The sequence below is a fragment of the Notolepis coatsorum genome (genome assembly GCF_963971535.1).
Source record: "Notolepis coatsorum genome assembly, chromosome: 11".
NCBI classification, from domain to species: Eukaryota; Metazoa; Chordata; class Actinopteri; order Aulopiformes; family Paralepididae; genus Notolepis; species Notolepis coatsorum.
The window spans coordinates 2,264,110-2,278,627 of NC_140175.1; the positions used below are offsets into that span (position 1 = coordinate 2,264,110).

The 14,518-nt window shown below is 46.8% G+C and overlaps 1 protein-coding gene across 1 annotated transcript in view; it reads right to left on the reverse strand.

Moving 5' to 3' along the window:
* scarb1 (scavenger receptor class B, member 1) overlaps positions 1-14,518 on the reverse strand; it is a 49,306-nt gene that overhangs the window by 6,052 nt on the left and 28,736 nt on the right. The window contains exons 9-11 of the mRNA XM_084324079.1: positions 9,858-9,931; positions 8,346-8,397; positions 6,740-6,892 (exon numbers count right to left, since the gene is read on the reverse strand). Of these exons, the coding sequence (XP_084180205.1) occupies positions 6,740-6,892; positions 8,346-8,397; positions 9,858-9,931 (279 nt within the window). The remainder of the gene's footprint in view (positions 1-6,739; positions 6,893-8,345; positions 8,398-9,857; positions 9,932-14,518) is intronic.

The window sequence follows — 14,518 nt, forward strand, 5'->3', positions numbered from 1 at the left end:
TCGTTGACCATATTCACATGCCGGCCCTTTTGCTCTCATGCCATGCTCAGGTTGGGATTAAAAATGGCTGCCGTGTGAATATGGTCAAAATAAATGAATAAATCAACGTCCCCCTCCCCTGTGATCGAGGCCCTGAGACGGGGCACTAGATCAACGCCCCTCTCCCCTGTGATCGAGGCCCTGAGACGGGGCACTAGATCAACGCCCCTCTGCCCTGTGATCGAGGCCCTGAGACGGGGCATTAGATCAACGTCCCGCTCCCCTGTGATCGAGTCCCTGAGACGGGGCATTAGATCAACGTCCCCCTCCCCTGTGATCGAGTCCCTGAGACGGGGCATTCAGGCGTGTTTGACAAACCCCCGGGTTCTGCAGCACCACGCTGGACATGCATTCTGCCACAGCTTCCTGGAAAAACAAAGACACCAAAAACTGATTCCAAAGCCCTGACCAGAGCCAGGCAGACTCTTCTCCCCTGTCCCCTGTCTGCGGTCAGGCAAGCGATACCGGAGTCTCAAGGCGAGCACAGAAAGACTCAGAAGAAGCTTCTATCCCCAGGCCATCAGGCTGCTCAACGAACAATAAACACTATGCAACAACAACAACCATCAAATGCACACAGCACACACACGCACACACTCACTTAAACAAACAACACACTGCAGCACCCACTTTACACACTTTAGAACACCTAAACACACTTTATATTTATTGGTAAAGGATTTGCACTACAACTCGTACACCTTACTGTAAATTGTACCTAAATTGTACCTCATCCCATTTCTGCTTTGCACTATATAGTATTGTATATTAGTACACTGCATAGTATATTGTATATTGTATGGTAACTCAGTTACTTCTATTCTGCATCGAACATTGTACATATGTCTATACTGAACACTGTGACCTCTATTCTTACTTCTATTTTACATGCTATACTATTTTATTTCATACTTATCTTGTCTAGCACAGTCTCTGGAGCGTAACAGTAAGAAGCATTTTGTATAAAAGTATTCTGTACTTCTGTATGACAACTATTAAAGAAACGTGAAACTTGAAACTAGTGTGGTAGTGAAAGTGTTAACCTTCTTCTGTAGTGTGGTAGTGAAGGGTCTATAGTATCTAGAGAACTATAGTATCTCAAGACAGACACACTTCCGACTACCCGTCGTCATTCAGCAGCTCTGAAAGTGAGCAGTAAATAAGGCGATATCTGGTCATTTCCCCTCTTCTGTATCTCGCTTAAATAAAAACGAACCAGTGGACGCCAGGAGCGTATATCCATGTTCCCCCGGGTCCTACAGTATGTTGATAGGCCTAATGTGCGAATCTGTTTGAGCTTAAAATAATTGATATAGGCCTAGGGCCTAATTTATCAATATCATTCATTACATAGCCTGCCTATAAATCATTTTAAGCTCAAACACAAGCCTTTTTTAAGCCTAATATTTCACTGGAATTTCTCTCATTTGGTAATTGGATATGGGCTATTTTCCATATCTCTTGTTTCCGACGTGCCGGTGAAATTCTACCGTTCGCTGTGGCGACTACTAACAACACAAATGTAAGGCATTGAGTTTGGCTGTTTGAGAGAATGGCTGATCTAGCACCCGGGGAACATAGGACCCTTTTTTATCTGGAGCGGGGAACATAGAACCCGGGGAACATAGGGATGACCCCGCGGAAGGCCAGCTAGCTAGGAGAGAGAGAGAGAGAGAGAGACTCCGCTCAGCTGTGAGGAGAGAGAGAGAGAGAGAGACCAGTTAGCTGCTGAGGAGAAAAATATTCTCCATTCAACTCTTTTTTTTTTATCCACTTTTTCTCCCATTTTCTATTTTTCTCCCATCCCAATTTCGTATCATCCAATTCAACCCTCCCCTGTCACGGACGCTGTTTCTTGCCTCCCACAAGCCGGCTGCAATGTGGACTAAGTCATACATAGCACAAGTCCCCTCCGGTACTCGAGGTAACAGCAGTCGCATCTTTTCACCTGCGCAGCTCGATCTCTCAGTGGCGAGGAGTAACGCGTGGGAGGCTCACGCTGCCCGGGAGGAGCGGGAATCGAACCAGGAATCTCTGGATTACCAGACGACTGCTCCACCTCCCGAACCACTGTCTCCCCACGATAAAATCTGTTTTTATCTTCATTCTCTTCAATGTCATTCCCGACCAACAAGGACAAGACACACAAGGAATTTGTCTCAGCAAGATTTGAGCGGGTTTGAGCGGCCAGGTGGTGCAGTGGGCAAGGCGCTCGCCACCAATGCAGGAGACGCTGGGTTCGAGCCCAGCTCTCCGCATTGCCATCAGCTTGGCTGGTCGTTCATACTAACACAATTGGCAGTATTAGGGGATGGGAAGCTGATGGGTGGGGATCGGACGTTGTGGACAGCGACTCCTACAGGTCGGTTGGTGCGCCTGCGCAGCAGAATCAGGAAGCGACGGGGGCGGCGTGCCCTCCCACGCAGACCCCCGCCGCTGAGAGATGGCGCTGTGCAGGTGAAAAGATGCGACGGCTGCCTCCTCGAGTACCGGAGGGGACACGTGATGCAAGGCTTCGTCCACATTGCAGCCGGCTTGTGGGAGGCATGGTCTAACAGCGTTCGAGACAGGGGAGGGTAGAATTGGACGATACGAAAATTGGGATGGGAGAAAAATAGAAAATGGGAGAAAAAAAGTAGATAAAAAAAGAAAATTAGGATCTTCTGTACTCAGGCGAGGAAGGTACTATTCTCTACCTAGCCTCGCCAAAATCAAATCAAATGTATTTGTATAATAATAATTCATTACATTTATATAGCGCTTTTCTAGACATGCAAAGCGCTTTAATAATAATAATAATAATGGATTGGATTTATATAGCGCTCTTCTCTGACTCAGAGCGCTTCACAGAGTCCATTATTCGTTCATACACAGTCATACCGGTGGTGGTAAGCTACAACTGCAGCCAGAGCTGCCCTGAGGCAGACTCACGGAAGCGTGGCGAATAATCATCGCCTACGGCCCCTCCGACCACCACCAACATTCATACACATTCATACGAGGCAAGTAGGTTAAGTGTCTTGCCCAAGGACACAACGGCAATGGGATGGACATGGGCTTGAGCGGGATTCGAACCACCAACCCTTCGATCATTGGACGCCCGCTCTACCCCTGAGCCATAGCCGCCCCACTTTACAATGTAGGGTGGAAATTGCCTCCTTCACCACCACTGGTAGCACCCAACCTTGGGCTATGCAGGCTCAATGGCTGCCAACACTGGTACCAGGCACACACCACACTACACACTGACTACCATACACTGGCATCAGGCACACATCACACTACACACACACTGACTACCATACACTGGCATCAGGCACACATCACACTACACACTGACTACCATACACTGGCACCAGACACACACACCACACTACACACTGACTACCATACACTGGCACACATCACACTACACACTGACTACCATACACTGGCACCAGGCACACATCACACTACACACTGACTACCATACACTGGCACCAGGCACACATCACACTACACACTGACTACCATACACTGGCACCAGGCACACATCACACTACACACTGACTACCATACACTGGCACCAGGCACACACCACACTACACACTGACTACCATACACTGGCACCAGGCACACATCACACTACACACTGACTACCATACACTGGCACCAGGCACACACCACACTACACACTGACTACCATACACTGGCACCAGGCACACATCACACTACACACTGACTACCATACACTGGCACCAGGCACACACCACACTACACACTGACTACCATACACTGGCACCAGGCACACATCACACTACACACTGACTACCATACACTGGCACCAGGCACACATCACAATGACTACCATACACTGGCACCAGGCACACATCACAATGACTACCATACACTGGCACTAGGCACACATCACACTGACTACCATACACTGGCACCAGGCACACATCACAATGACTACCATACACTGGCACCAGGCACACATCACACTACACAATGACTACCATACACTGGCACTAGGCACACATCACAATGACTACCAGACACTGGCACCCGGCACACTACACACTGACTACCATACACTGGCACCAGGCACACATCACACTACACACTGACTACCATACACTGGCACCACACATCACACTACACACTGACTACCATACACTGGCACCAGGCACACATCACACTACACACTGACTACCATACACTGGCACCACACATCACACTACACAATGGCTGAACGGCTCAGGAGACAGGGATTGATATCAGCCAATTAAGGGGAAGGGATGATTAGGTGGCCGTGATGTCAGAGACCTGATTGGGAATTTGGCCAGGAACGTCGGGGAACCCCTGTGATCGAGTCCCTGAGTCCCCCTACTCTTTACGATAGGCGTCCTGTATAGCTGTATAACGTTGGAGAACCCCCTACTCTTTACGATAGGCGTCCTGTATAGCCGGGAATCACAACGACTTGCCCCCGTGGGCTTCACAGATCAAGAAGAAACATCACAATAGATCCACAACAAAGAGCACCATCGTGTTCTCCACCAACTTCACCGTCTGCCTGTCGAGTCACGCACCGACTACAAGGTATTACTGCTCACCTTCAAGGCCCTCCAGAACCTATAGCCCCTCCTCATCTCACAGAACTCCTCCAGTCCTACACTCCCTCTCGGTCGCTCAGATCCTCCTCTTCCTTCCAACGTGTCACTCCCCCTTCCTGTCTGACTACCATGGGATCCAGAGCCTTCTCCCGCTCTGCCCCCCGCCTCTGGAATCCCCCCACAAGACATCCGTGCAATAGACCACCTCCCCGCCTTTGTTTCCCCGTCTCAAAACACATCTGTTCATTCTGGCATATTCACTTTCATTTTTATTTTAAATTGTAAGTTTATTATAACTGCTATGTAACTCTGTAATACTGTGTTTTTTACTGTGTGTAATTGTATTTGTTTTTAACCCTGTACGCCGGCGACCTTGGGTGCTCTGAAAGACGCCTTTAAATCAAATGCATTATTATTATTATTATAATATCCACAACAAAAGAGTCGAGTCATAATGACAGAACACGTGGTGCCGTCTGCTCCCTGTGGGCGAAAGGGCGACTCCAGGCAAACCTGGTGATCTGGGGCCTTGTCGTCCAGAGTTCACGTCTGTGAGAGAGAGAGGCTGATTATCTCACGACCGACCGCACTGTGAACCGAGAGGACGAGGCACGCGGCTCTAAAGATAACCGTACAGGACATGGTTATTATCACCATGATTACCTACATTAGAGCCAGAGCTGGTCCGTCTACACAGCCGCCGGGCCTGGTCCGTCTACACAGCCGCCGGGCCTGGTCCGTCTACACAGCCGCCGGGCCTGGTCCGTCTACAACACACCCACCGGGCCTGGTCCGTCTACACAGCCGCCGGGCCTGGTCCGTCTACACAGCCGCCGGGCAGCGCTGGTCCGTCTACACAGCCACCGGGCCTGGTCCGTCTACACAGCCGCCGGGCCTGGTCCGTCTACACAGCCACCGGGCCTGGTCCGTCTACACAGCCGCCGGGCAGCGCTGGTCCGTCTACACAGCCGCCGGGCCTGGTCCGTCTACACAGCCGCCGGGCCTGGTCCGTCTACACAGCCACCCACCGGGCCTGGTCCGTCTACACAGCCGCCGGGCAGCGCCGGTCCGCTCAGACCACGGTGGATAACAGAGTGGTTTGGCTGAGTCTATGTACGTAGCTGGAGTGGTTAGGGATGGGTACCGAATTCGGTACTTTTGAGGTACCGAACCGAAACACGTCGGTACTACCGAGTATCGAATCAAGTGAGAAACCGAAAAAAAAATTAAAAAAAAATTAAAAATAAAAGAATTTATAAATTTTTTTTTTTACTTTTTTTTTTTTTTTTTTTACTTTTCTCTTTTCATGTCAACGTTCACACGCACAATATATGCTTACCTAGGATTTGACTTGATTCAACAACAAAGCAGTCGGAGCAATGACAAGCCGAAAACTTTATTTTTTTTTAAAGTACCGAAAAAAGGTACCGTTGGGTACCGGTATCGGTTCAAATGTGAAAGGTACCCATCCCTAGGAGTGGTACATATTATTATGCGCCCATATGTCTCACTTAGTGATGCACCGATGTGAAAATTGTGGCCGATACCGATAACCGATATTAATATTGCTGTTCTGGCCGATACCAATATTTACCGATGTCGATATCTCTGTATAGAAAACACTTTATGATAATCAAATAAAGAGCTATTTTCCAAAACGCATTTTTTTAAAAACTTTTGTAACTTATTTTCAGAAATGACAGATATTTTTAAACTATTTAAGGCCAAAACATGTAAAAAAAAAAAAAAAAAAAATAATAATATCGGCCCTATCTTGATATCGGACCGATACCGATGTGTAAAAAAACTGCCATATCGGCCGATATTATATCGGCGGCCGATATATCGTGCATCACTAGTCTCACTTAAAGACCTTTTGTGACGCTGAAATTCTAATTTGAACTAATCTACAATTCTGCAACACGTACACACTGTCACACCGTCACATCCACACTGTCACATACACACTGTCACACACACACATACATAGTCACACACACTGTCACACACACTGTCACACACACACACACACACACACACACACTCTTATGGACAGTACGGAGCGGGCGCAGGCGCAGGCTACATGCAGAGCGGTGGCTCACCTTCTTCCTCTGTCGCCGGAACACCAGCACGGCCAGCGCCACGGTGAGCAGGCCGAGGGCGATGCAGCTGTACTGCGTGTACTCCATCACCGCCGGCAGCACCACCATCATGGTGTAGAAGGTGTCGACGATGGGGCCGTCGATGTATCCACTCTGGGAGATGGAGCGACGAGGAGGAAGACAGAGCAGAGGGACGAGAAGACAAGACACGTCGTGGACTTTTCAAGAAGGTTCTTCTCACATCTGTGATGTCGACCGGGATGTAAATATTTACTGCATATATATATATATATCTGTCTGAATATACACTGTATAATGTCCAGACACCATACCTGACCAGACACCAGACACCACACCTGACCAGACACCACACCTGACCAGACACCAGACACCACACCTGACCAGACACCACACCTGACCAGACACCACACCTGACCAGACACCAGACACCACACCTGACCAGACACCACACCTGACCAGACACCACACCTGACCAGACACCATACCTGACCAGACACCACACCTGACCAGACACCACACCTGACCAGACACCACACCTGACCAGACACCACACCTGACCAGACACCACACCTGACCAGACACCACACCTGGCCAGACACCACACCTGACCAGACACCACACCTGACCAGACACCATACCTGACCAGACACCATACCTGACCAGACACCATACCTGACCAGACACCTGTACAGACACCATACCTGACCAGACACCACACCTGACCAGACACCTGACCAGACACCACACCTGACCAGACACCACACCTGACCAGACACCACACCTGACCAGACACCACACCTGACCAGACACCACACCTGACCAGACACCACACCTGACCAGACACCACACCTGACCAGTGCTCTGATCCTTAATTAAAGGAACACGTCAACATTATGGCCAGGAGTCAGACATGAAGATAGAGACCAGTTTCCTCTCTCTGTGCGTTCAGTAGAAAGCTATCCGGCTGCACGTTAGCCTAGCTTAGCACAAATTAATGTGGATGCTGATATGGACCACTAGCCTACAGCTTAAAACTCCGAGAGAGGTGTTTTTGGCCCAACAGCTTCCATTAATTTTGCGCTAAGCTAGGCTAGCTTGCAGTCGGATAGCTTTCTACTGAACGTACAGAGAGCAAACTGGTATCCATCTTCTTGTCCGACTCTGGAGAAGACGGCGAGCATGTTTCACATAATGTAGGTGTGTTTCTTTAACCCTTTCACTTGCCACACGACAGAAGGTTAACCCTTTACTATCACACAACCGACGGCGATGCTCCACCATTAGCGGAGCTAATGACGCTAATGGTGGAGCATCGCCGTCGGTTGTGTGATAGTAAAGGCCTAACCTTCTGTATTGCTCACAGTGAAAGGGTTAACCGGCTGTCGTGTGGCAGTGAAAGGGTTAACTACATGTCTGAGAGGGGTCTCTCAGAAACATATGGGAAAGGGAGGAGGTGTGGATTCCTAAATACACTGTACATACAGTAAATACAGAGAAACGAGGGCTCCAACGGGACGAGGGGTCAAAGGGCGTTAGGGTTTAAGGGTTAAGGAGGTCAGATGGTAACGGGACCCGAGCTACTTACCTCCTGAAACCAAATCATGGGCATCACCACCTCAGAGATCTTTCCCGTTTCTCTGCAGGAACACAAACAGTTCTGTTCACATCCACTTCCTGAGCGGGAACAGAGGCAGGAAGAGCCCGTGTTCCCAGGGTGCATCAGGAGAACATGTGACCATAACGTTCAGATAGAATAGATAGTATAATAAGATGGAGATATAATAGATAGTATAGATATAATAATAAGATTCAGATAGAATAGATAGAATAAATATAATAATAAGATTAAGATAGAATAAATACAATAGCTATAATAATAAGATTCAGATAGAATAGATAGAATAAATATAATAATAAGATTCAGATAGAATAGATAGAATAAATATAATAATAAGATTCAGATATAATAAATACAATAGATATAATAATAAGATAGAATAGATATAATAAGATTAAGATAGAATAGATATGTAATAATAAGATTAAGATATAATAGATATAATAAGATTAAGATATAATAAGATTAAGATATAATAGATATGTAATATTATTACATGGCGTTTTCACATTTGCCGAAATGCTTGCTTGTGATTGGTCAATAGCGCGCGTCAGAGGTCAGTTATCAGACAATAATGACCGCTGTGGGACAATAATGACCGCTGTGCGCAGCTGTTCGCAATCAAGCCCACTGACACACACTGTTTCAGTGCAATTAGACACTGCCGGTGTTCTGCTGCCGGCGATGACAGGGGGCGGAGCGACGAGCGGAGCCAGAACCAGTGTTGCGAGTCGATGTAAAATTAATTAGGTATATTGTTAGTAAGTTAGCCATGTAATAAGCGGGATAATGTATAGCTATACTCGATCATTGTCGCAAAATAATTGACCTTCACTGACGTTTAAAACACCTCGCCGAGGCGGCTCGGTATTTTAAACTCCGTGTCGGTCAATTATTTTGCGACAATGACCTCGTAGCTATACATTATCCCTTACATAAGATTAAGATATAATAGATTTAAGGGCGGCTACGTGGCGTAGTGGGCAATGCGCTCGCCACGAAATCTGGAGACGCTGGGCTCGCCTGTTCGAGCCCAGCGCTCCACATTGCTTTCAGTTTAGCTGGTCGTCCGTACTAATACACATTGGCCGTATTTAGGGGGTGGGAAACTGATGGGTGGGGATCGGGCGTTGTGGACAGCGACTCCTACAGGTCGGTTGGTGCGCCTGCGCAGTAGAATCAGGAAGTGTCGGGGGCAGCGTGAGCCTCCCACGCGTTACTCCTCGCCACTGAGAGATCGAGCAGCGCAGGTGAAAAGATGCGACTGCTGTTACCTCGAGTACCGGAGGGGACTTGTGCTATGTATGACTTAGTCCACATTGCAGCCGGCTTGTGGGAGGCAAGAAACAGCGTCCGTGACAGGGGAGGGTTGAATTGGATGATACTAAATTGGGATGGGAGAAAATATAGAAAAATGGAGAAAAAGTGGAAAAAAAAAATAGATATAATAGATTTAATAGATGTGTAATAATAACGTACGAGATTCCTTCCACCTCCTTGATGTAGAGGTTGAGCTGCAGGCGGATCGAGACGTTCAGAGGGACTCCGCTCAGCTGTGGAGAGAGAGAGAGGGAGAGAGAGACACCAGTTAGCTGTGAGGAGAGAGAGAGAGAGACACCAGTTAGCTGTGAGGAGAGAGAGAGAGAGAGGGAGAGAGAGAGAGAGAGAGAGACACCAGTTAGCTGTGAGGAGAGAGAGAGAGAGAGAGAGAGAGACACCAGTTAGCTGTGAGGAGAGAGAGAGAGAGAGGGAGAGAGAGAGAGAGAGAGAGAGAGAGACACCAGTTAGCTGTGAGGAGAGAGAGAGAGAGAGAGAGAGACACCGGTTAGCTGTGAGGAGAGAGAGAGAGAGAGAGAGAGAGAGAGAGAGAGAGACACCAGTTAGCTGTGAGGAGAAAGAGAGAGAGAGAGAGAGAGAGAGAGAGAGAGAGAGGGAGAGAGAGAGAGAGAGAGAGAGAGAGAGAGAGAGACCAGTTAGCTGTGAGGAGAGAGAGAGACACCAGTTAGCTGTGAGGAGAGAGAGAGAGACACCAGTTAGCTGTGAGGAGAGAGAGAGAGAGAGAGAGAGAGAGAGAGAGAGAGAGAGAGAGAGAGAGAGACACCGGTTAGCTGTGAGGAGAGAGAGAGAGACACACCGCTTAGCTGTGAGGAGAGAGAGAGAGAGAGACACCGCTTAGCTGTGAGGAGAGAGAGAGAGACACCAGTTAGCTGTGAGGAGAGAGAGAGAGAGAGAGAGAGAGAGAGAGAGAGAGAGAGAGAGAGAGAGAGAGAGAGAGAGAGAGAGAGACACCGGTTAGCTGTGAGGAGAGAGAGAGAGAGAGACACTGGTTAGCTGTGAGGACAGAGAGAGAGAGAGAGACACTGGTTAGCTGTGAGGACAGAGAGAGAGAGAGAGAGAGAGACACTGGTTAGCTGTGAGGACAGAGAGAGAGAGAGAGAGAGAGAGAGACACCAGTTAGCTGTGAGGAAGGAGGGAGAGAGAGAGAGAGACCAGTTAGCTGTGAGGAGAGAGAGAGAGAGACCAGTTAGCTGTGAGGAGAGAGAGAGAGAGAGACCAGTTAGCTGTGAGGAGAGAGAGAGAGAGAGAGAGAGAGAGAGAGAGAGAGAGAGAGAGAGAGAGAGAGAGAGAGAGAGAGAGAGAGAGAGAGAGAGAGAGAGATGAACACTACACAACAACAACCACCAAACGCACATAGCACACACATCCACACGCACACACTCACTTTAAACAAACACACTGTAGCACCCACTCCACACACTTTATAGCACACACCCACTTTAAACAAACACACTGTAGCACCCACTCCCCACACTTTATATTTATTGATGAAGGATTGCACTACAACTCGTACACCTTACTGTAAATTGTACCTAAATTGTACCTCATCCCATTTCTGCTTTGCACTATATAGTACTGTACATTAGTACACTGCATAGTATTGTATATTATATGGTAACTCAGAACATTGTACATATGTCTATACCGAACACTGTGACCTCATTTTCTTCTTCTAAATTACATGCTATACTATGTTATTTGATACTATCTTGTCTAGCACAGTCTCTGGAGCGTAACAGTAAGAAGCATTTTGTATGAAAGTATTCTGTACTTCTGTATGACAACTATTAAAGAAACTTGAAACAACTTGAAACTTGAGAGAGAGAGAGAGAGAGAGAGAGAGAGAGAGAGAGAGAGAGAGAGAGAGAGAGAGAGAGAGAGAGAGAGAGAGAGAGAGAGAGACACCGGTTAGCTGTGAGGACAGAGAGGGACATGTCAAAGGCACAGACTGCCATGCCAGGTAGGGTCATAGTTCACACAGAGGTGAAACGTGTTGTTCTTCTCTCCTGGTGACCTCTGCGACCTCTGGGTCTTAGATCAATAAACACATCAGAGGTTCATCAGAGACCGACTCTGCAGAACGAGATAATAAAACAACAAGCTCAGGGATGATCTGCTGCACGTGATACACATGGTCTGCACTCCGATCAATATAGTATCTGCAAAATCCATAGAGCCGTGGACCATAACAGCAGTGATCTCTGAAGACATGACAACACACAATAATCATAACAGCAGTGATCTCTGAAGACATGACGACACATAATAATCATAACAGCAGTGATCTCTGAAGACATGACGACACATAATAATCATAACAGCAGTGATCTCTGAAGACATGACGACACATAATAATCATAACAGCAGTGATCTGTGAAGACATGACAACACATAATAATCATAACAGCAGTGATCTCTGAAGACATGACGACACATAATAATCATAACAGCAGTGATCTCTGAAGACATGACAACACACAATAATCATAACAGCAGTGATCTCTGAAGACATGACGACACATAATAATCATAACAGCAGTGATCTCTGAAGACATGACAACACACAATAATCATAACAGCAGTGATCTGTGAAGACATGACAACACATAATAATCATAACAGCAGTGATCTCTGAAGACATGACAACACATAATAATCATAACAGCAGTGATCTCTGAAGACATGACGACACATAATAATCATAACAGCAGTGATCTGTGAAGACATGACAACACATAATAATCATAACAGCAGTGATCTCTGAAGACGTGACGACACATAATAATCATAACAGCAGTGATCTGTGAAGACATGACGACACATAATAATCATAACAGCAGTGAGAAACAAGCTGCCTTGATCAGCCAGAACATTAACCCTTTCACTGCCACACGACAGCCGGTTAACCCTTTTCACTGTGACAATACAGAAGGTTAGCCCTTTACTATCACACAACCGACGGCGATGCTCCATCGTTAGCATCATTAGCTCCGCATTTGCGGAGCTAATGATGCTAATGATGGAGCATCGCCCGTCGGTCGTGTGATAGTAAAGGGCTAACCTTCTGTCATGTGGCAGTGAAAGGGTTAACGTGACAGCAGTTAGTAGCTACTCTACTATTGTATTTCATGAGTGAGTTCTCCTGGTAAACACTGGACGTGTGCTGTGGGCAGGCCGCCAGCAGGGTGCGCTGTGGGGAGGCCACCCGCAGGTCTATCCCTGGACCACAATGAACCGAGTTTCATCCACCTTTGCTTTTGCCTGGTGGAGATGAATATAACAAACATCCTGGAGAACCCCTCTCACCTCTCACACAAAACCACTCTCAAAGAGCACCTACGGGGAGTAGGGATGGGTACCGAATTCGGTACTTTTGAGGTACCGAACCGAAACACGTCGGTACTACCGAGTATCGAATCAAGTGAGATACAGATTCTTTTTTTTCTTTTTTTTTTTTTTTACTTTTTTCTTTTCATGTCAACGTTCACACGCACAATATATGCTTACCTAGGATTTGACTTGATTCAACAACAAAGCAGTCGGAGCAATGGCAAGCCGAAAACTGTCGAAATTGTAGTTATTTGAAGTTTGGATTTTTTTTTCCACAACTGAGGTAGGTAAATTAAATTTCTTGAGAATAAAGTACAGAAAAAAGGTACCGTTGGGTACCGGTATCGATTCACAGGTACCGGTACCGGTACCGTATCGGTTCAAATGTGAAAGGTACCCATCCCTAACGGGGAGTCTGCAATTCGAAACTGGCCCCAGTAAATGTCCTAACCCAACCCCCTCCAATGTACAGTAAATGTCCTAAGCCAATAATACACGAGACCCTCTTCTTGGGACCAAGTAAGGTTTCGTCAATAATCCAATGTACAGTTACCCCCCACCCACCTCCAATGTACAGTTGCCCCCCCCTCCCCACCCCACCCCACTTACCCAACCTCCTCCAATGTACAGTTTCTTCGTCAAATGTATATACTCTCTTTTTTAGACTCTTTTTTTGTATCACAAACAGTACTGTATTTGTAAATCTGGTAAGTCATAAATGTATAGATGTAGCAGTACTGTCTATCTGTATGTCGTGTATGTTATGATGAATTGAAAATGGTGGACCCTGATGTAAACAAGACGAAAGTCTTTCTCTGGTCTGCATCCCCTTAACACATCTTGCGCCAAAAACGAGTTTACTCGTCTCGTTTAAATCGTCTCGTTTTAAAACAAATAAAGCATTAACATTTGCACGGTGTACCTTTCTGTGCGTATTCATCAACATTATATAGCTCAACATGAAAATATTCGCAATTAATTGTAAAAATAAATCGCAGAATCCCCCCCCCCATTTTGCTTTGACACCCGAATTTCCCCAAGAGGGGTCAGGAACCTTTTTGACTGGGAGAGCCATAAAAGCCAAATATTTCTAAATATATTTCATTGAGAGCCATATAGTATTTTTAACGTATAATAAATTAAATATGTCTTACTTTTAATGCGACTTCTGGTGCTGCATGGTTTTGCTGATGGCCTTGTAATCTGGTTCATACGTGGTGAGGTTGAGCTTCATGCAGGCGCTGAGGCTTCCATCAGTTAAACGTGAGCGTAGGTTGGTCTTAATGTTCCTCATATGCGAGAATGACTGCCCACATGCATATGTAGAGCCAAACATGGTCAATACGGCAATACTCACGCTGCATTGTGTGGTATGTCACAGGAAGCTCGTTCCAAGTTTTAAGAATCAGCTGGTCTTCAGGTTGAAGATTTTTAATTTCTGTCCACCTGTGTTCCCTCGCCAGCTCTGCTCG